The sequence below is a fragment of the Eutrigla gurnardus genome (genome assembly GCF_963514095.1).
Source record: "Eutrigla gurnardus genome assembly, chromosome: 18".
Classification (NCBI taxonomy): Eukaryota; Metazoa; Chordata; class Actinopteri; order Perciformes; family Triglidae; genus Eutrigla; species Eutrigla gurnardus.
In genome coordinates this window covers 17100502-17124261 of record NC_139929.1, presented here as the reverse complement: position 1 = coordinate 17124261, position 23760 = coordinate 17100502, and the positions used below count along the sequence as shown (strand labels likewise).

General features: G+C 43.1%; 1 protein-coding gene across 4 annotated transcripts; it reads left to right on the top strand.

Annotated features, from left to right (window-relative positions):
* Positions 1-19121, top strand: zcchc2 (zinc finger, CCHC domain containing 2). Of its 4 annotated transcripts, none has more exons than XM_084034192.1 (14): positions 1-993; positions 2602-2713; positions 4200-4267; positions 5587-5658; positions 5911-6011; positions 7756-7859; positions 9171-9245; positions 9448-9508; positions 10062-10182; positions 10895-10962; positions 11789-11859; positions 12980-13096; positions 13275-14960; positions 15966-19121. In XM_084034192.1, the coding sequence occupies exons 1-14, from the start codon at positions 199-201 to the stop codon at positions 16025-16027; spliced, it is 3513 nt and encodes a 1170-aa protein (XP_083890318.1). In that variant the 5' UTR covers positions 1-198; the 3' UTR covers positions 16028-19121. The 4 variants fall into 4 exon arrangements, with proteins under 4 accessions (XP_083890318.1, XP_083890317.1, XP_083890316.1 ...); XM_084034191.1 differs by having other exon boundaries at positions 4197-4267; positions 10898-10962; XM_084034190.1 differs by having other exon boundaries at positions 4197-4267.
* The last annotated feature ends 4639 nt before the right edge of the window (positions 19122-23760 follow it).

Sequence of the window (23760 nt, the reverse complement as noted above, 5' to 3'; positions counted from 1 at the left end):
AGTTCGGAGAAACGGCTAAAGCACAACACATCCATACATGTAGCAGCGTCGCCGAGTCAGATGGTTAGCTAATAGTAAAAACACTGTAAAACAACTGACGGTTCGCCTTCCTTTACAGCATAACCGGACGCTGTCAGCTGTCAGTAATGTATATTGGTCCGTTATTTGCCATTTGAAGCCTCTCTCGCATCGCTGATAATGCCGAAAATGAAGCTACCGATAAAAACGGGCGAGGAAGGAGGCGACGAAACGGCCGAGGACGAGTCATTGGATCGGGAGCACCAACATATCTCCAGGGCGGTACCTCCATCGGGGTCCGACGGGCTGGAGGACTCGCTCAGACCCGGTGTGTATCCACCCCAGCTGGACAAAGAGACTGTTTTTGAGTGGTTCGGCCTACATCTAAACCCTGCTAAACGGATCGAGTTCATGTGCGGGCTGCTACATATGTGTCAACCACTGGAGCTCCGCTTTTTGGGATCTTACTTAGAGGATCTCGCTAGGAAAGACTACCATGTTTTGAGAGACTTTGAGCTTCGGGCAAATAGTCCCAGCGATTTGGGAATTTTGACGGACGTGATCGATCCAGTGGTTCGGTCCAAACTCCTGGTCTGCCTGTCCCTCCTCGGGTCTGACAGCATGGAATGTGCTGGAATACTATTTCGGATACTGAGCCATGTAGATCCGGCCTTGTTCTATAAGAATCATGACTACCCCGTTCCTCAATTCAGGGACCCTCGCCACCACTCGGTTCACCCACCGTGTCAGGACGGGAATGTGTACGGGTGGTCGGAGCAGACCTGCGGCTTGTCCACTAACGAAACAGCGGCAGGACCTCTGGAGCAGTTGGCGCTGCTTTATGCTATGGCCTCTCTCCACCCAGCTTTCCATTTCCACCAACGCGAGATGGTCCGAGGGCAGCTTGACAAAATAGAGCTCGCCATAGAGAAGGAGAGACGGCAACGTCAACTTCGACTTAATGTCCAGATAACGGTAATGGCTTACACTAAAGTAAACTTACATGAGTAACGTTAGCATGAAATGCTAGGCTAGCTAAAACTAGCTTCAACTAGTGTTCTTCAGGAGGTGTTACACGCCTGTAACGTGAGCATAAGTGACTAGAGTTATAAATATAAAAGACATAACGTTAGCTGATAAGATAATGCGGTGGCTTATTAGCCTATTGTTACATAATTGGCGAGTGGAAAAGGCATACGTGTTACTTCCCGTCATGAGCTGTCGTCCTATGCGGGACAGCTAACGGTAACGCTCACGGTAGTCGGTCAACCAGACAGAAGCTCCAGTTCAGCAGGTGACTTCAACCAGTGGCCATGTTCAAATGTTTGGGATGTGGCTCTGGCTACTTTCTAAATGCTCTGCAGTGGAAGTCATTAATTAAAACTACATAGAATATGTAAGTCGGTTTTAACTGCTGCAACAGGGGTTTGATAAAGTACTGAGTCACCTGTGGCTTTTAAACCATATTACATATATATCATATATTATTATATACCATATTTGATGGGACGATATGAGATTTTTATTTTATCGTGGATGCGGATAAAAAAAAACACCCAATAAATTAATTGTGGTGGATTTTCACTTTCAATATAATCGTGAATATCGTGAATATCGTCATGGGTTACTTGAAAAAGCTTTCTAGTTCGCTAACATAGTAGTGAAGTAAAACTAACAGCAGCCCGGATTAAAAAAACAAAGGAAATATCATGCTAAAAAAACTGCCATTTTTTTTTAAATGTATCATTTATTTATGCAGGGAGACCTTCATTTATGATTACCTCATTGCAAAAAGGAGGACAACTTCCATCCATCCATACTCTCAAGTGTCAGAGCTTTTCACCAGCACATGAAAACCTCACCCTAACCTTTCAGATTCAATGGCTGAAAATGAGCCTCAACTTAGGGATGAATTTCCAGTATCTATTATAAATAATCAGAGTTAATAGTGTTTACTAATATTGCCAGCTTTAGTGCTAGACTTTTACTTGTTGTTTAATGCTGATTTACCACAGTGAGCGTACCTTTTTAAATAGACATCCAGTTGGTTCAACACTGCAGGGCCATGAGGCTGACAGCATTGGGAGTCATGGCCTGGACTGGCAATGAGTCACTGCTCTTAATGAAATCATTCATGTCATGTGTAAACTGCTATACTCCCTCTGTTTACATGGACATTGTAGCTCCGTTGTTCAGTTTAGCATGTTTCCTGTAGTTTTATATTTTATATGATCTTTGATGTTTCCTTAATATTAGTTTTTGGAAAGCTGAAATATATATCCGAATGTACTGGGATAGTATCCAAAAATCAACATCCCATAAAATAACTGACAACTCTAAGTTTGACGGAAAGAAAAACAAAACACTCCTGATGTTGACGATCCAAATTTGCACTGTGCCCAAGCATTAGCAGTTACCTAACTTGTTATTGAAATGTCAAATAATATGAGTTAAACATGATATATAACATGATATATTTGTCACTGCTGCAAGACATATTTCCACATTGTGTTTTATGATTGGCTAAATATGAAACCTGTGAAACACATTACAGTTCCTAACTTTTGTGTTTTTGGTCTCCAGGAGCTGACGGGTCAGAAAACAGATTATCCGCCTTCCCAAGCGCTGGGGTTGGGGGAATGTAAGGCCTCCCATCCTCCCTGCCAGAGCCGACGCTGGGCAACACAAAGAGAAGGTGATCATTCGAAACATTCATTTGCTGCAGATATAACAGGGAATTGGGCAGCAATTTCATTTGTGGATTTTATCAGATTACTTGATTTTATGCTGCCAATGTGGTCTAATGCCGTGTTCACACCAAACGCATTACTTGCATTCGGCACGCTGGATGCCGTAAGAGAAGGATACTTTGAATGTTTATGATATGGTGGATCTATAAGTAATGTCATCTGAAGTTAAATTAACTGTGTAAGAGAAATCATTATTTCATTTCAACAACCTGGCTTCAATTCACTACCTCACCATGTGCATCGGCAATTTCCTCTGTTTCCATGACATGCAACTCTATGGAAAATCAACCATGCGTACACATTCCACCATCTAGTTTGTTTTGGTCACAACTTTTGCATGGGAAGTGGTGTACGCCTCTGTCAGGACCCTTTAGTGCGGCAGCAGCGGTTCTAAATGTCTGTGAAGGTTCTCAGTCACCCAGGTCATGGTCATCTTTGAAAGCTTTATCGTAGAACTGGACTTGCTTTAGATTACATTATAAATCAAATCCCCCAGACGGGAAACCAAACACTGTCCTGTTTGGGTCCATGACAACATCCAGAGGTGCTCGGTGAATTTCAACAAGCTGGGTTCACTTCTAGCAAGACACAGGTTGGCTTGTTAAATGCAGCTTGATGAACCCAAAATAAACGATTTAGCTGTTATTTGATAGCAATAACCAGATCAAAAGGATGCTGAAATAACTCCATAATGACGGTGATTAGTAAAAAGTCTGTAGTCCCGCTTTTGTAGTCTGTAAGACCACAAGCTAACAACTTTGAAAATGCTTGTTTTCTGAATGGAGTCTGGATTAATGGATGCCAGGGTATGCTACATTGTAGCTTCTCCATCCACACTCCAAATAAGGTCATCTAGACATAAATAGCAACCTTGTTGTTTGGACCATAGACAGTCTCTGGTTTCTCCCCATGGTCAGGTCTGGTCTCTGGACTAATATGAGTTACTATTGTAGAGATCCGGGGACCGCAGACCCAGGAGACAACATTTGTGACAGCGTCACACAAATTGGTTGCTTGAGTTGAAATATTTCAACTTTAAAACATTTTTGCTATGAAATTAGAATAAACAACTAATGGGGAATACCTGCCAAACTAACATGTTTCCTTCTGCAGCAAGAATGAACCTATGCATGTTATGTCATTTCTGTGTATTCACACCTTTACTTGGCCCTGTAATAACTTGTATCCTTTGTAACGTTGTTAGATGTGACAGAGTGACAAATACAGTTTGACCCCTCACATTTAAGTATTTCTTTTTAATTACCTTTTAATCTTCAAATAATCTGGACTCAAACAACATGCTGACTCATCCTAGTAAGTGCTATAGTAACTCTGATGATTGTATAGGCTGTTGATAGGCTTGATAGCTAGCTACATTACTCTCCATACTGACTCCTAATAGTTTTGTACCACTCCATGTTGTTGCAGCAGTGCATATAGAGGGAATCGTGCTCACGGGCATTTCTCGGACCAGAATAGACAAGGAATACAACTTTGAGGTAGGTAACAACACTGTACACACACAGGCACCCTAATTATGTGTTCTTTTAGTATCATACTGTTTGTCTATGTTCAGGAAAACTGTAAACACTCAGTTATGAAGAGTGGAGTTAAGGCGGCAACCTCCATTTCTGAAAAGTGAAGCCATCTGTGAAGTGCCTTAAACTTGCAATCACTACTGACCATCAGGAGCGACAAAAATAAGTCTTGATTTCTTAAATCAGTAAATATTGTAAACATAAGTGTATGTTCTCAATTTCCAGTCTCAATTCGTCTTCAATACAGCATAATGTTAATTTAGTCAATTTTGGTCCATTCAGAATAAGATGGACCAAGGTTGATTGTCAGGTATGCCGTGGGAAATGATCCAATTCCACTTATTTGATTTGTTGTTCTTTTGTTTATTAATTTTATTCTTTCACAATAAAAGCCAGAGACATATGCTGAGTCTCTGTTTACTTGAGTCTGGCGGCCATGGGATTTTTCCAATTTCCAACATTATGGAGGAAAACAATTGAAATACACTACTCACAAATATTAAGGGATATTTGGCTTTCGGGTGAAATTTATGGAAAGTGTAAAGAGTTCACGCTACAGTGATATTATATCATGGAAGTAGGGCATTTAAGTAGAAGCATGCAATGGTGATTTCCTCATCTCAAACAATGTATTGGACCAAAAGCCAGTAACAGTGGAGGGTATACCACAACAAAACATGTCAATGTCTCCATAACTTGTCATGTGACCAACAAGGATGTCCACGTCTCTGCCTTTCTGGGACTCTTCCAGTCTCTCTGTGTCTCCGTAGCAACCTGCTGATGACACTCTGTGACTCTCTAAGCTCATTGGTCACTTCCCTTTGACAACATCCTGTTTGAAGCCACACAATGGCGAGGTGCTGTTGATCACGTGTTCGGTGTTGTCTTGGTCTCATGATGTCAACATGTGAACAGCATGATGAAGACGAGGATTAAATACCAATTCTAACTGAACCAAGACATTGATTGGTCGATTCAAGGATCAAGCACCTGTTGTTAATTTTGCCGTTCAGCTCCGTGTTAGAGAACAGCAACATCAGAACAGTTGGACATGTGATGTCAAAACTTTAGAGAAGGTCAAATTACGTTCACCTGTAAAGGTTATAGTGCATTTTAAGTTCATCCTAAAATTTCACCTGAATGCCGAATATCCCTACCTTTTTGTGAGTAATGTATATTGATCTATATATTGGCCACATTTCCTTTCCGACATTTCTGTGTCAGATTTCTTATTGCTGTCTGTATAGGAATAAAGATGAATGTCCTCTGCTACGTTTCAGGTGAAGTGGTCGGACTCTTCTTCTAGTAGTGTGACCAAAACCCATCTGGAACTGGAGAATTTCCTTCTTAAGGTATCCACTCTTGTTATTGGGATTTTTCAAGTTTCTTCAACTGTATAAAATACTGACATTATAAGATATTTCAAATCAAACCTCTTACGATATAAGATTTAGTCTTGTAAGTGCATTTGTAACTTTTTACTCAAATGTAGCTTAACCATGTCATACCAGGTCTCACCGCATCTTGTTTATCGACAGATGATGATGATGATGATGATGATGATGGCTTTATCTGTGCAAACTGTGCTTGGGTTTTCCCTGTAGCTTCCTAAGGATCAGTGTACGGAGTCCTTCGAGAAGAGCATCCTGAGCCTTCTGAACCAGGGCGGCCGGAATGAGAGCGGGGAGGTGGAGAAAAACCTACGGTAATCTACATTTATCCTAAATATATATGCATATATATCATGTGTCAAATAATGGGGACACTGTAAGAATGACGAGGGACTTCTGAGATCCAAAAGAGATCGTTCCACAGTTAAAGGCCATAAAACCAGGAAGCAGCCTCACCACATTTCTTGTGGGACACATTAGGAACTTTTAAAACAACAGTTGTTGGGACGTAAACGGAAAGGCATTCACTGGTAAAAGAAGGTGGTAGATTTTGCAAGGCTTTGAAGACAATTTAAACGACTTTTCTCATTTGTAATTCTAAAAGATAAATGTCGCCAGTATAGTGATGAGTGTGATGGGAATTGTTTGATTTAGTAGTTTATTATAGTTTAATATGAAGTTTACATATAAAAGTGTAATACTCTTATTTCTCACCAGGAAATAATACACTAATTTCCACCACAATGAGTAGATGGTTAATGTGATCAGTTCTTGTTGTGTTGCTCTAAATCCTGGCAGCAGCGTTCTTGAATGTCCCTCAGAACACACACACACACACACACACACACACACACACCATGATGTGCATCAGTTTCATTTTGTGTGAAGTGAAACTTTGGAAAGTGAAACTTTGGAAAGTGAAACTTATCTGGCTGCTGTGGAGTGTTTCGTCATTAGCCCCGCCCACAACCCAGCTGCTTTACCATCATCTCCTGCAAACATCTCACCTTTTATGGGTCCATGCGTAACTGGTTCCAGGGGAATACGTTTTGCAAGTATGGACAAGTGTGTTATTGTTGGACAATTAGAACAATACTCTGAAAAACATGTATAGGTCAGTTGTTCAAGTGTAAAACTGTTTATTATGAAGTTATTCTTAAAGCATTCCTTCGTCCATATAATCACATCTTTCGGCTTGCGGTACTTGTGTGAGTTTGACCACAGGTTCTTTGTGTATATATGCATCACTGGATGCCACACAGAAGAGACAGAGCTTACCTTGTGACCCTCAATTATCCATGAATTAATTTAAATTAATTTACAAACCCTTGGACTTTAATAGCTCATGTCTATCAAAAGGATTTCTACTCATAATTTAAAACTTGTGTCCCACATACTGTATCTGTGTTCTCTGAGAGGTAGAGAATAAAGTTGCACTTCTTTGAGGGGAAACAGTTGTAATATTACAAGAACTATCATATTATTTATTTCTTTAGAAATCTGCTGGGTACTTTTCAGAAGCAGCGATACAGACGAGTCATGGAGGGTTGTATAGAAAAGCTGCATGTAGAAAAAAAAAGCTTCAGATGATTGTGGTAAAAGCTGTTAGCTAATCGATGAAGCAAAGAGTCACATTTGTCCGAGTATTTCCACGGCTCAGAGGTCGCCGGCCCGAGACCGTGTGCTCCAACGCCCCGCTATAGATACAGTAGCAGGTGGAAAACGCTTCCCTTTCAAAAATATTGCTTCCAGTCAGTCTGTGACAACTTGGAAGTGACAAGGAAAATATTTGGATGGTATTGTTACATAAGGCTGTATGGGATTGGCATGTGTCAAGCCATGATATGATTTAAATTGGAATATCTACAGCTTTGTTACTGAACATTCAATAACCAATAAACATAGTAAGGTTATGAGAAGTGTTAAAACACCATTAGCAGAGATGTCTCCCGTCTTCAACACATGTTTTGTACATATGTGTCTGCAGTGTGTACTTTAGTAGATCTCAGCTCAGCTTTTTGCATCATGCATTGTCCTCTTTCCCTCCGTCTGCCTTAGGGAGAGGTTTCTGTCTGCTCCTCCGGTCTTCAGACGGACCAGAAAGGTCTGCAGCTTCTTCAGTTGTGATTCCAGTTACACTTCAAAACCTACCTGCTACAGATGTGAGTATCACAACACATTTTTAAACCCGTAACCCTTAAAGCAGGTCTCCTTTTTTTATGATGCATTCAAAGTCTCCAGACTTCTTCTTGAGAAAGTCCATTTCTTTGAGTCTCATTTTTACATGCAGTTCCTTTCAATTCAATTGCAGTTTTAAAAAGCTAGAACGTTTCTACAGTATTTTTGCCATGTATGACCTTCAAACATTTGGTGGTTGGTTTGCTTGAGTCACTGTATTGTCTTTGCACAGTTCAATGTGTTCAGCACTAGGGGTGTAACGGTACACAAAATACATGGAACGGTACTTACCTCGGCTTTTGGGGGACTGCTCAGTATGCGGCAGCAACGTTGTTGTTTGTACAACGGTCTGGTTTATACAAAATTTTCTCCACATAGTCGGGTCTGGTCTCTGTACTAATATCAGCTACTATCGTTGAGCTCTGGGTGAACACGGACTGCTACAGTATTTGTTTCTTCCATTTCTGATTCAGCAACGTCAGAACTGTGAGAACAGCAGGAGAATCTCAATGCTGATAGGCTCTAGACACAGCAACACGCACATTTTTTGCTCGTTTTGAAATATTTCAAGATGTGCAATTCAAATAGTAGTGATTCTAGCACTTTGACCATATGCTTTAATTCTATATGGTCTATGATTGATAACCTTTATATCATGAGTTATTACTTTGTCTCGTGGGAATCTGCAGTGGGAGGAGCCTGAGCGCTATGGGGAGAAGGACTCGCCCTTCAGTCTCCTCTTGTTTCTTTCAGATAATCAAAACATTCAGGTGATGCCATTGTAAATGTAATGTTTGAGATGTATCTGCATTCAGTTTGACTTTGTCAGTTTGACATAGCTTGTGGTCTGTCGAGTAGATGAACTGGCTAACTGGGCTTAACCCACGAGCAATGCTACAGCTGACAACAACTGGTCCGCTGATAAAACTTCCGGGTAATAATTTCTGGTCCAGGTGTGCTTGTAGTATCACAAACAGCTATTTGGGTAACGGGACGTACCAAAAGGATGTCGCATACCGAGCTGTACATCCTAGACCGAAATATTTGGATACAATTACATTTATGTTACACCGCTATCCAGAGAACAAGACTTATTATTTCTGATAATCGAGATTAAAAGAGAAACACGGTTCCTCATATTCATATATTCATTATTCATCGAGTCAGAAACAGGATGCTACAACTTTAAGCGTACCTGCAGGTAACAGATGTCAAAGAATCAAACACAAATCAAAATTAGCCTGAAGGGGCACATTGTATGATTATTGTTTCAGAAATATCTTTTTCTTTTATAGGCAACTGCCAGCAGGGGAAGGCCTACCAAGGAGACTGTTCTGATGCCTCCAGTCAGGAGGAAGGTGTGAAGAACTGTACTTATTTATCTAATTCCTCAAAGTTTTTTTCTGATGCATATTATCCTCTCTGGGAAGAGGACACAATAAATGCACAAGAGCCTGTAGAATCAGTAAATGCAGCCTTTTTAAGAGAGCCAGTAATCCTTATATGATTGGTAACTTTCTATATACTCAAATATCTACTTATATACTGGTGTTTGGTTTATTTTTCTCCTAGATATACAGGCGTACGCTCAGGGACACAAGAAAAAGCATGGGACCAAGAGTCCGTGTCAAAGGTAAGTAGAGTGGTCTGATCTGAGACTCTGAATTCACACAGATGGTTGTATACTTATCCATAGTCAGCATGCCGAACGCCATCTACTCTAGAAAATACATTTTGATTATGTACCTCATACAATCTCACTTAAAACCCCAATCTTTCAGCAAACAATACTCTAATTCTGTACTAGCTTATTAGTAGGAATCCAGGCAAAGATATTTACTGACATTCCCAGCAGGACTCATTACATCATTGATTGAAAATCATGAGCATGTTTTAGTCCTCCTCGATGTGTAAATCATCCTGAGATAACTGTTGTTGTGATATGACACTATAAATAACATCTAATTGTCTTATTGTATTGATGGAAGTAGGGGTACACTGATACCACTCTTTTTATACTCATTCACCTCTTTGCATTGACTTTGTATGCAATAGCACTGAATGGAAAATCTTCTTCATGTTTGGTTTGATAACATGTTAAGAATGAGCAAAATAAGTTCAGTGATAACATTGAAACCTTTTCTTTTCTGATCTGATAACATTTCTATTCCTCTTCTCTCCACCAGTCTCTCTAGTGCCAGGGGATCCCAGGGGGATGGTCGGAGGGGGGGCCATTCTGCAGACCTCAACGGTCCAGCAGAGAGGATGAAGAGCTGTATACCGAGGAGCAGCCAGGAGGCCGAACAGGTGAGGGTTAGGGGCTCAACGGGTGAGGGTTAGGGGCTCAACAAGTGAGGGTTAGGGGCTCAACAGGTGAGGGTTAGGGGCTCAACAAGTGAGGGTTAGGGGCTCAACAGGTGAGGGTTAGGGGCTCAACAAGTGAGGGTTAGGGGCTCAACAGGTGAGGGTTAGGGGCTCAACGGGTGAGGGTTAGGGGCTCAACAAGTGAGGGTTAGGGGCTCAACAGGTGAGGGTTAGGGGCTCAACAAGTGAGGGTTAGGGGCTCAACAGGTGAGGGTTAGGGGCTCAACAGGTGAAGGTTAGGGGCTCAACAGGTGAAGGTTAGGGGCTCAACAGGTGAGGGTTAGGGGCTCAACAGGTGAAGGTTAGGGGCTCAACAGGTGAAGGTTAGGGGCTCAACAGGTGAGGGTTAGAGGCTTAACAGGGGAGGGTTAGGGGCTCAACAGGTGAGGGTTAGAGGCTCAACAGGTGAGGGTTAAGATTGGCTGAGTAACAAAAATATGACCATCACACAAGGATTAAGTAAATTATGGTCCATTGAGAATCAAAAAGACCACAATGTGTCTCTTAACAGCATGCTTTGTCTCTCAGTCACTGACTCCCATTGTTTAAACACAAACATCTGTCACAAAAAAATGAAATAATGGTGGCAAGAACCTGTAATGTTGTGTTGTAATGCTGTGGTTGAAGCTTTTCTGACTCACTGCCCTCCTCATAGCAGCAGGACACTGAGAAGAGAAGCCACACAGTCACTAAAGCAAAGAGCAGAGGGCTGCCGTCAGAAAGGTAAGTCACAACGTTTGCATGGGAAGTGGTTTACACCTCTTTCAGGACTCTATTTTACAGATGCAACAATTATAAATGTCTGTGAAGGTTCTCAGTCACCCAGGTCATGGTCATCTTTGAAAGCTTTATCGTAGGTAACTGGACTTTTTTAGATTACATTCTAAATCAAACCCCCTACGACAGCAAACCAAACACTGTCTCCTGTCTGGGTTCATAACATCATCCAGAGATGCTCTGTGAATTTCACCAAGCTGGATTCACTGGATCTGGCAAGACACACGTCTGCTGGTCAGAATAGCAATAACCAGACGAAAAGGATGCTGAAATAACTCCATAATGATGGTGATCAGTAAAAAGTCTGAAGTCATGCTTTGTTAGGTCTGTCTGTAAGACGACAAGAAAACAACTTTTAAAATGCTTGTTTTCTAAATGTCATCTAGACGGTCTCTGGTTTTATTTTTCAACTTGCACAAATGAGGCAAACCTCAAGTATTCGCCTCATTCACATTCTGTCTATCACGCCGCCCGGCACAAATTCATGCTTAAATTTCTCTTTACATTTGGTGTGAACACATGAAAAAAGGGTGACAAATGGCATGCTGACAGCGTGTCACAAAAAGCCTTCAGTGGATTTATTTTTAAGTTACAGTTGCAAGTGTTTGCAGATGAGAATGATTTGATCAAGTCTGTGATCTCTCTAGACAGACTAGAGAGTATAATGTCAGTGATATTAAAGCTACTCATGCTAGTGGTGTCACTCACTGACTCGTCACGTTCCACATTCTTTGTAACTGTGTTTCTCTCGTCCATCTCTGTCTCTGTTTAGGGACAAGGGGAAGGGTGCTGCGTTTGTAGCCAACGGTAGGCTGGTAGCAGCTCTCTCACCTCAGAGGAAGGGTGAGTGTCCCGATTTCCCCACTGCTGCTTCCCTCCAGATACATTTAGGAATATATATATATACTCCACAGAGATACAGAATACTAGTCATCAGTACAGTCAGGAGCTCACGGCTCAACCTCAAAGCCCATTGGCTATTAGCCTGATGACGATTTAAGGTTTTTACACGCTTTGTCCCTTCTCAGCCCTCAACATTTAAAATTAAAATGTTTTGTTCATATGTGAACACACACACACACACACACACACACACACACACACACACACACACACACACACACACACACACATACATGCAGGGATGCACTGATACAACTTTTTACAAATACTTAAATGTCCATACTTGCCGATACAGATATACCACCTTAATAATACTATTACAGTTCTAACGATAACTTTGAAAAGATTCAACGTTGTGTTTTCCTGATACAAACAGAGCAGAGTTTGCAGTTGGGATATTTATGATTAACGGTTTAACCTGCTGCCACTTACACAGTTAAAAGAAAGATGGAAGCTTGTCACTTAAATGAGAAAAGTGCCACCTTAAAGATCAGCCCACCTTAAATGTTGTTGCTAACTTCAGGGCTAACTCCCTTCACTCTAATTATCAGCTGACTGGCAAGACAGGAACTTAGCTTGTGTGTAGTTGTAGCATCTATTCACTGACAAATAATATAATAAACACACACACACTACACTGCTACATTCACAGCTGACATTGTTCATTCTTTTATCACGATCGGCAATCTTTTATGGTCCCATCCCTAATGTCAGAGCCCGGGGGGGGGGGGGGGGGGGGTTAGCTCAGCTTAGTTCGATCCCTGGCTCCTCCTAGCTGAGTGCCTGGTGTCCCTGAGCAAGACAGGGACACCACGCCCTGCGCCCTGCGTGGTTGACTCCGCCGTTTGTGTGTGAATGTGTGCCTGGATGGGTGAATGTCAGTCATTCCTGTAAAGCGCTTTGGAGAAAAGCGCTATATAAATGAGGCCATTTACCATTTTACCCATTCCAGACAGCTCCATACTGGCTACACAGCAGTACATTTTAAAGGTGTGTGTAGTTCCACTTTAAGCGACTGCTCTGTAGGCTGATGTCTGGTGTTCTGCAATTTCACACACAGATGCTGGTTCTGGTCTAGATACCTTTGGTGAAACATCATCAGAAAGCTACAGCTCTCCATCCAGCCCTCAACACCGAGGACCAGAGAGCCTGGATAGTGAGGACGACAACAACAAAGGTACAACATGTACATTTACATTTGTTTGATAGGTATATTTTATATTTGCATAAGGTATAAGTTCATGGTGTTTTGCATTTGAAACAACACTGTGTTTGCTCGTGAATCGTGGGCATTTGTAAAACATATTATAATAGTGACTGGACCTGTGCTCACCTAACCTTGTTTCTCTTGTTAGATACAGACAGCCACTCTGATGACTCGGGTAAAGGTCCGGGCCCTGACATGTTCTTCGCCCCCCACCAGACTGACCCAGCCATGGTAGGGGAGGGCCCCTCTGTCCACCCTCTGTCTTCAAACAACCTTCAGGCCCAGGCGGAGCCACTCTGCCCGGAGACCAGCACAGATTTCCCCCCTCTCTCCTTCATGCGCTCTCTGCCCTTTGTGCTCCATAACGGGGCTGCTGACTCTCCACTGCCACTGGTCCCTCCCCCCAGCCAAAGCATTGTCCCTGATGGGAAGCCCCTGTCTGGGACCCTGATGATGCAGATTCCCCGAGTGCCTTCAGCTGTCCTAGGCCCTGGTATTGTGGGAGAACCAGAGAAGAGGGACCTGCTCCCAACCTTTGGTATTCCACCTATCGGCCTCCACCCTTCAGGAAGTCCTGCCGTGCAGCCTCTGGTTCAGAGGTTTAAAACGGTTAAATCTCACATGCAAAGTGGCACTGATGGAGCTCCAGGTAGTGGTTCTAACCCGGCTGGCCAGCAGACTTTACACCAGGCTCCTGTAAGAGCCATCGGCGTCCTGTCTCCTGGGTCCACGTCCTACTGCACTTCTCTTCAGCAGCCTGTGCCCTGCCCAGACCCGGCCAGTGTCAGCTCAGGCTTGGCTTCCTCTCTGCCACATGTGGAGACTCCACATGCCAAGCATCCCGGCTTAACCTTACCATCTGGCCTGCCTTCTCCCTACACCCTGCCCCCTGTCCCCACCTCCGCCATACCTACTGTGGGAGCCCCTGCAGCTACTGGAGCAGCACCCTCTCCTGGACACGTACAAGCAGCTGTTCCTCCAGCCGTGCCCACCCACACCCCCGGACCCGACGCCAGCCCCAGCCCAGCGCTCACCCACAGCACGGCACACAGCGGCTGTACCACCTACAGCAACAGCAGTGCTTCCTGTGGGGTTGCCCCCGACAACCATATAACTCTTCAGCAAACCCAGCAGCCAACACAACAACAGCAACCACCCCAGCAGCAGCAGCAGCAGCAGCAGCAGCAGCAGCAGCAGCAGCAACAACAACAACAACAACAACAACAATCCCTGGGCTGTGGGACCTGTGGTTGTCACAACAACTGCGGTGGCCGAGGCAGCGTCGGTAGCGTGACTAGTGTCAGTGTCAGCGGCCCCGCTGGCTGCCAAGCACCGTTATTCTTCCCCCACCAGATGGCATCAGCGCGGCAGGTATTCAGCGTTCCACCTCCTCTCTTCCAGCTCACAAGCCTGTGCAGTAACAGTTACCTCACCCAAGGCCAGCCTCCTCATCAGTCCAACGGTGCCGCCACGCTGCCCCCCTTCTTCCCCACCGCTCCACCTCCAGCACACCCGTCCCCCTACGGCCCCCTCCACACCCACTCTCACAGCCACGCAGACGTACCGTCACATATGCTGGGCACCCAGGCTGCGGCAGTGGCGGCCGCCGCAGCTGCAAACTACAACCTCCAGCAGCAGATGGCGCCGGCGGCATCGTTCTGCCAGCGTGTCTACCAGCATGTGTACCCAAATCCCCTGGGGATGCTCCCTGCTACTGCTCTGGGGGGAGGGGGAATCAACAAGAAGAGCGGCAATGTGTCCTGTTATAACTGTGGTGTGAGTGGCCACTACGCTCAGGACTGCAACCAACCCTCCATAGACTCCACACAGCAAGGTAGTGCAGCGACACGGAACAGGGACAAACAGAGGACCTCTTAGAGAGTCCAACGTTCAGCCTAGACTATGTAAAGTAAGGGCTCATTCTCAACAAGTGTAGTTTAATTGCTTAATCTCAGCTTTGATGGGTTACCGGCTTCAGTTTGCTTTATTTGGTCAGAAGAGAGTTGTGCCACTGGAACATTCAAATTGCACCAAATCACTTAAATAAATACTATCCTTCTGGAAACCCGTGTAGTGGCGTAGGAGTCACCTGGAATAAACGAGGAAAATCACAGCGGAAATGTTTGTCACAGAGTAGCTGTGTCCCAATCCAGCGTCGGAGGCTGCATCTGAAAATTGAAAGCGTCGCAGCAGCTGCAACAAGGCTGAAGACTCCTTCAAATGCAAACCGGAAATGCGGCGTTTTTCTTATCCCGAGATGAATTGCACGCCTTGTCACGATTGGATTTTAATCAGCTTGGTGTCCACAAACGGAAGAATATACTCTCTCAGCCTGAAATATATCAGGAAGCATCTCCTCCATCACAATATGAGCTCTGGCTCCATTTTAATCAGATAGCAGTTACCTCTTCTATGCTCTTTCTTGTCAACCGCAGCTGGTTGCTAGGAGATGGGAGCGACAAAGGTGATGCAAACAGGAAGTCCTCTGTAGACTAGACTGTCTCTTTTTGGAGAACGCTTGGTCATCAAAGGCTGATGTAGACGGGGTCCAGGCTGGACGCTGAATTGGGACACAGCTATCAGGGACAAGGATACGGGGGACAGTTTTGAAAAGTTCCCATAATAAAGTTGAGCTCAGCGGCGGTAGTTGATCGGAGTCTTCCTCCTTTAAATCTAGTGTCTGTATGAAACCATCATGTTTAGACCCCCAGTGACCTTCAGTAATGTTTCACGTTGTGCGTTCTGTCCCCACCTGTCCACTGATTGTATATCCTCTGTGTGTTTGGATGCATCTCTGTGTGTGCATGTGGCTGCTTGTGGGTTGGTGTTGACGTTGCAGGTGGTTTCCGGTTAAGGTACGCAGCCTCCCACTTTTCAGAAGCACTTGACAATGCCGAGTGAAGAAGAGAGGACGAAGAGGAGTTCAGCTGGTCTCGTTTTCCCTCCCAGGCACTGTGAGAAGCTTCTGTGTACTTCAGGATAAAAAACAAAACACGTTGTTGAAAAGAAAGTGACCTGCCAAGGGCTCAGTGGCCGAAGCCTCCGTGTCTGGGATGGAGAGGATGCACACCAAACAGTCCACGGGACTCCTGCTCTCTTTACTTTTAGTTTGTCTCTTATTTTTGCACTTAGGGATGGAAACAATTAACTTATTTCTTTATTATAAGGAAGCGATTATGAGGATTTGTGTTGTTTGTTTCGAAGCGGAGACTCGTTCTCAACTGAAAAAGTTCTTATACACTTATTTTAAAACGTCAGATTTATGCTTTTCCGTCATACCTACGACGCTTTATCGTCGGACGGAATAGTACAGCCATTTTTAAAGATTACATCAAAAAACTAACAGCAAAGTGGATTATGTTTGTTGTTTTCATTTTCAATTTTGCTGTACGGTTTTTGAATGTACACCTTCTGTTGAAGGAACCCGACTGTACCTGACTGACTCGTGTTTTCTGCCACTTGATATGTCGTGGAAGGTAATTATTGCTGCTTTGTAATGTCGTTATTTCTACGTATTTTTTCCCCCCATTTTTAAAATAGTTATATTTGGTGAAATGCACTTTAGTGAAGCAGGAACACAAGTGCACTAAAACAGGCAACACAACCATTTACAGATTTATTCATGAAGTCCAGCATTCAGACTGTTTTAGTGTGGTTTAGTATTTCAGAGAAGGAAATCACTCCCACCGTCCCAGTTGAGTTAAACCATCCTTCTCGCTGTCAAGACATTTACATGTTGGTGTTTTTTTTCCTGGGTGCTGTCTCTGGATCAGGGTGACAAACACAAAGTTCACGGGCCACATCACCTATAAGTAACAACGCCTCCGATTTGTTTCTGTCTTTAAATGTAAAGAAGTACATTTTGTGATTCCTGATGAATCCATTTAGAAACCCGATGATGAAACCCGATCTCCCATGAACCCAAAAACAGACTGCTGTTTCCTCAAACCTGCAAACTATTCATTTATTACGGTTCAATATCTGTTCTCTTTTGTCCTTACCATGAGGAGCCCTGATAGTGGTGAATATTATATCCCTTGAGCGCGTAAAGTGAACACAACAAAGTGATCTAGTTGGCCAGGTTGGACCACCTGGCAGGCTGTGTTGCCCCCCCCCCCCCCCCCCCCCCCCATTTAGATGGTCAGACTTATGTTGTTTGAATGCAGGACAATAAAGTACGATGTCTTGTGTGTTCAAAGCACAATTGTGTGGATGGTAGTGTCCAACGATTCTGTGGATTCAATGATCCAGAATGAAGGACATTGGCTGCTGTCCTGTTGGTGTGTTTATACAGTTTGGATGTCAGGATCGCCCTCTTTCACAGCTGGTTCCATTCTACACTTCATTCAAGGCAGAATGTCACAGAACTGAAGCTGAACAACAACTGGCTTTTCTATACTTGTTAATGATCTGAACATGTGTGAAATTATTGTAACACTATTGATAACTAACCTGAGATGTCTAACAAACCTGCTGCTGACATCTGACTATCATTTGAACGGATGAACGTGTGGATAAACCGAAATGCCTAATTTGATTTGAAGCAACGAGCTCTTAAATGCTCTTTTTTCTGTTGTTGTTGAGAGTTTTCAAAAAGTATTTTGTGAAACTTTAAAATAATAAATGCAGTGTTTGAAAATATGGAGCATCAAAGTGTACAGTATTATATAAATAATAGTAAATGAAACATGGTGAAATAATTTAAGACACAAAATCAAAGCTCAACTTGTTATTATGAAATGTCATCATTGTCATGTTTTTTTTTAATTTCGGGTCACTTAGCATGAAGGCAGTACCTCCTTAATCTTTCAGCCAATCACAAGTCCCTGCTTCTTAAAGTGCCAGTGTGCAGGATTTAGGGTTACAACTATGATTCCAGCAGCCACGTCCATTCTCCAACACGGTGAGGGTTTTCAGTTGGTTGCAATACGCAACCCCACCACTAGATGCTGCTAATCCAAACACAGTGGTCCTTTAAATGACCAAACTCAACTCGAGCAAAGAAGTGGTGAAATAAAACATTTAATTTTGACATTTTGAAAAACATTTCATACTGAAACACAATTTGATAACAAGACTATATTATAATGATTTATTGTACACAATTTATTCATGTTATTTTATAATATTTTTTACTGCATTAAATATTGAACACTTTACAGTTCCATGTGAGAAAGTGTGTATAAGGTAACATATTCCAAAATAACAGGATAACATTGAATGTCTAATGGCCTGATAGTGAAGTGTGTGTGCTTCCTGTGGTGATTCCTGTGTTCTATTGTTTTTACAGCATCAGCTTCACAAGTGACCATATGTCTCCTTAGCTCTCACTTATTACTTTTATCAGCATCCTTTCTGCCTCAGTCCTGCCATGTTGTCCCCGGGCTCTGTGTGTGTGTGTGTGTGTGTGTGTGTGTGTGTGTGTGTGTGTGTGTGAGAGAGGGGGTGAGAGGGGGTGAGAGGGGGTGAGAAACTCCCTGCTCTTAAGTTGCTTGGGATGCTCGGCTTGTGTTTGTGTTTTTGTCTGCCATCACTGCTGATTTGTTAAATCCCTTACAGTCTATGCATACACACTGTTTTTCCTGAATCCTTGAAATGACCGATACATTTTATGTAAATCTGTTCAGGAAGCTCAAACGCCCTCCTGGGTGATTGATTTCACTTTGATATCGTCCCAATCCCAGACATTCTTCCCTTTTATTGGACACTTGAAGTGGATCAGAAGATCCTGCAGAGTTCCTGGATCCGTTGATCACGAGCGGTGGGCAGATGTGGACCGGAGGGGAGTCCCCAACATTAACAAAAGTAGTAAACAGTGTGGTTGTGTGGAGCTTGATGGTTTTGAAAAATGCTGTACTGTACTTTTAGGAGTTATTCTGCCTAAGTTGTAATGTTTACTTGACTCTAAAGGTCAAATCTATTTTTTTGAACGGATTTTATGCAACTTGGTGAAGTGATTTCTGTAAATAAAAGCAATAAATATAAAAAAATGGAAAGTGAATTTGTCCTGACCTTCTTTTAATTTATTGGAGGGATGTTTCCCCGGGTTAAGCAGCGGTGTAATGTCACCTGACTCCTGTAAAAGCTGTCAATGTGAGGATAAGGTGCAGACAGGGCTCAAAACCATTACAAATGGGATGGATTTGATTCCAACACACAGACACATTTATAAGAAATCCTATAAGAAAACTGTTCAAATAACAGCTACAATGTGAATAATTCAGTGATCAGATGTAGAGTTGTGATTACTTCCTGTCTTAGTTTCCCTCTCGGTCCCCGTCTATCTCCTGTATGTGATTCGTCTTGTCAGCCCACCCTGTCCATCCAGATGGACCCGGCTAAAGTCTCGGTGGTCACTTCCTGGCCTCGGACTCCCGTAAGCAGCTCAAACGCTCAAACGTCCCCTTCTGTTGGACCAAAGCTGCTGAAGAAGCCTTTCGGATACTCAAGGCAAGGCTCGCCTCCATCCCCATCCTCCAAGTTCCTGATGCCCCCGATGGGGGAGTGGGGGCCGTCTTATCCCAACATGGCCCCACCGACCAGAAGTGAGAACACTTTCTCTAAAATTCATTATTTTTGTCCAACAGAATAAAACAATTTTCTTTTTTTTAAATCGTAGTTGATGTAATTTATGATACATCTTTGTCATATGTTTTGATCTGTTTGATTCTGTGGTAATAAACATGACTTTATATTTTAATATTTGGAGGTGTAGTGTTTGTATTGCTGTTTTTAAAAACTTTTTCCTCTGTATTTTTTTTTGTATAAACTTTATTGAAGTGGTGACGGTTTGTGGACATTTTATCAGGCTGATTATACATTATGTATTAATATGGGCATGTTTTCATTCTATTAAAATAAAAGAATGAAATGTTGTCCTCGAATAAACTGGGGCTTGGAATATCCTGGTTTCAACCAGTAGACGTCAGTCGTTATGATTATTTATAACACAATATGTAGAATTCAAATAATATGCACTCAAATATCAAGATATAGACCTGATCCAATCAACAACACTAATACACAGATGCATTGGCTATCAGATGAAGAGGTTTGGGGGTTACGTTAACATGTTGTCACTTCAACTATGGAGTGTTCTTGTTTCAGAGAATATAGTTCTCTTCATGTTAAGTGCTCTGTATCTCTCTTGTAATATCTCCTCTGCTGTGTTGAGGTTCATGGCGACACAGAATGTGTGTGGGTGGGAGGCTGTGGACGTGTTATGAAGGCAGCCTTCCATTCGGCCCAGTAACGCCAGCGCAGATGCTCCATACATTTCCATTCATTAGACACACGGTGAAGAATGTAGCGCGGTCATGTGGCAGCAGACTGGCAGTCAGTGGGTGAAGTCATCTCTTCCTGTTGATGACATTTCTGGGGGATTTGAAGTTAGTCTCATAGCAATCTGTAATAATTCACAGGACTTACACCGATCAGACATAACATTATGACCACCTGCCTGATATTGTGTAGGTCCCCTTTTGCTGCCAAAACAGCCCTGACCCGTCGAGGCATGGACTCCACTAGACCTCTGAAGGTGTGCTGAGGTATCTGGCACCAAGACGTGAGCAGCAGATCCTTAAAGTCCTGTAAATTGCGAGGTGGGGCCTCCATGGATCGGATGGTCCAGCACATCCCACAGATGCTTGATCGGATTTGCAGGACCCGAGGTTTCCCAGCCGAATTTTGCCCAAAGCATCACACTGCCTCTTGAGCAGGCAACCTTCTTCCATTGCTCCGTGGTCCATTCTGATGCTTATGTGCCCATTGTTGGTGCTTTTGGTAGTGGACAGGGGTCAGCATGGACATCCGGACCGGTCTGTGGCTACGCAGCCCCATACACAACAAACTGTGATGTACTGTGTGTTCTGACACCTTTCTATCAGAACCAGCATGAACCTTTTCAGTAATTTGAGCTCCAGAAGTTCTACTATTGGATCAGGCATCACAGGCCAACCTTTGACACTTTGCTACCGTAGCTAGCACGCCATCAATGCAATAAGCTTCAAATGTTACATCTGCGTCATGATCTCGTTTTTTGTCAATTTATTTTCCTCTGTTATTTTGTGGTCTCTATCTCTTGTGTTTTGTCTTGACTTCCTGTTTTATTTTATAGTCTTTCTGTGTCTGTTGTGTCTTGCTTGACTTCCTGTTGGTTCAGTTTCCCTCCTTTTTTCTGTGTATCAGATGTGTCTGATTGTCTCGTCAGCCTTGCCTCTTGTCTCCCTCCAATCCCACTTCAGCCTACCCTCATGTTTGCCCAACACTGGAAAATAATGCTGCTGGCATTTCAAAGCTGCCTCTCTTTGGGATTAAGAATGCTGAACTGTCGCTCCCTTGAAGCAAACCTGTGAATTGTCTTTGTGGTAAAAGCTACAATTGTGTCTGACAGTCTGAAGATAGTATCCAGTCAGAAGACCAGTAAAGCCATCTACATAGAGCAAGCAAAACACCGCAGCCATTTTGATGTCAGCAATAAGAACATCTTGTGCAGCGAGTGAGGTAATGACGGGAGCCAGATCTGGATCATCATGTAAAACATGATTATGACAAATCGTGATTATGATCACTATTTATCCGTCTCTCGGTGTGTGTCACATTCCCTGTCATTCATTATCTGTCTCCGTTGGAAATGATCAGTGAGATGGTCTGACCAAATAGTGTGTTTATAAGGGCTCTATCTTTAGACTGGAAGCAGCTAAGACACTCCACTTCACTTCAGTGGTTACCACGGCAACGGAGTGCCAGCCTGACGGCACTAGTGGTGCTGTGTGGTGTGTTGAGGATGAGGAGGACTATGATGCAATGAAATTTCAAGAAAAGGACTGAATGGGTGAAGGAGGCGAACTTTGCTCTTTGGGACGTGTTCAGGGCCGGCCCGGCAATGTTGGTTACTTGCATCACGTCATGACAGCAGACAGTGTTCGTCATGTTGTCAACTTGTGCCTGACAGTTCAGGAGGGTATGTCTATTTTTGTAATTAAAAGTATGTTTTTGTTGATAATGTAAAAATATGTTAGAGCATATTCAGCTGCAACAGAAATGAAAAGCGACACTTCTATTGTCGCCACAAGAAGGTGCTCTTAAAAAAAAATAAAACAACCTTTCTTGCTGCACCCCCTTGAGCTGCCTAGGCGACCGCCTATGTGACATGAAAACCTCGAAGACATGCTCGTAAATCACCGGCGTACTGAAAACCTACTGCAGATTCATGAACGCTACCTAAACTTCTGATGTGATCGTAGCGTGTGTTCATGTTCATGAATGCCAATCAGTCGTAAACTGACAGCACGCCCCCGCTGCTCAACAATTAGCATACAGTGGGGGAAATAATCATTTGATACCCTGCTGATTTTGTTATTTTTCACGATTACAAAGAAATGAGCAGTCTATAATTTTATGGCACTTTATTTTTAACAAATAGAGATGGAATATCAAGAAAGAAATCCAGAAAAAAATGATATAAAGTTATGTCACAGGGCAGAACTCCATCCATCCATCCATCCATCCATCCATCCATCCATCCATTGCCTACCGCTTATCCTTCAGGTCGCTTATATGTGTGTGTGTATATATATATATACACACACACACACACACACACACACACACACACACACACACACACACACATATACATATATATATATATATATATATACACTCTTGGCCATAAAGTTGGAATATTTTGTTTTCAGACACAATCCTCTGTTTATTACTATTTAAATGCATCAGTAATAACTTTGACCTGATGCAATGATTACATTGTGTCCCAATTATGCAGGTGAATCAACAGTTCAACCATTGAAATGACTGATGGAGATTTATATTTCTCTGGGCTTAAGTCAGTCTGAAGTCCTGAGGCGTCAAGTCCTTCAAACTCTTCTTCCTGACCCACTGTCCAGCATGCAATAAAAGCACTATCCTGCAGCTCAATGCTGTCCTTACATCCAAAAGCTGAGACATTTGTGGGATTCGACCTTAGTTAAATTATGTAATCCACCTAATACCAGAGAAAAAAACACAAATGGACAGACTAGAATCTAGGGATGTGATCTTATCTCTGCTTTTCTGATGCCTGAAAAGCAGATTTATGGTTGGCATTCCTTCTCCCTGGTCTGGTTTGTCTACCAAGCATGGACACATTTGGAGTGGGTTGTGTTGCTATGGCAACAGCAACCTCTCTAATTAAAGCTTTTAGCTGGAGCAGCATTTCAAAAGGAACTCAAGAATAAACCCCCTGTTTTCTAACAGATAGACTTGTAAGTGACAACCTGATAGCTCATAATGAGTGAGCCATACGTTGAGAAAGTAGCAGCAGTTCGGCTGAGTGTATTGTTGGCCTCTGTGTGAGTGGAGTTGAATCGCAAAAAAAACAACAGATATACTGTATATCCCATCCACACTTCACTGCTCACTCTCTCTGAAGCTAAATATGAGGTGTGCACTAATTGTATGTCAGTACTGGTATCTGTGCACGTCCGTCATGGGCATAGACAGCTGAACACACACACACACACACACACGCACACGCACACATTCAGATAGAGATTCACTGTGGGCTGGTAGAGGGTAACTGTGATGTTCTGGGCGGTCTATAGAGCCCTACTGTCCTGGCCACAGTTATGAAGATC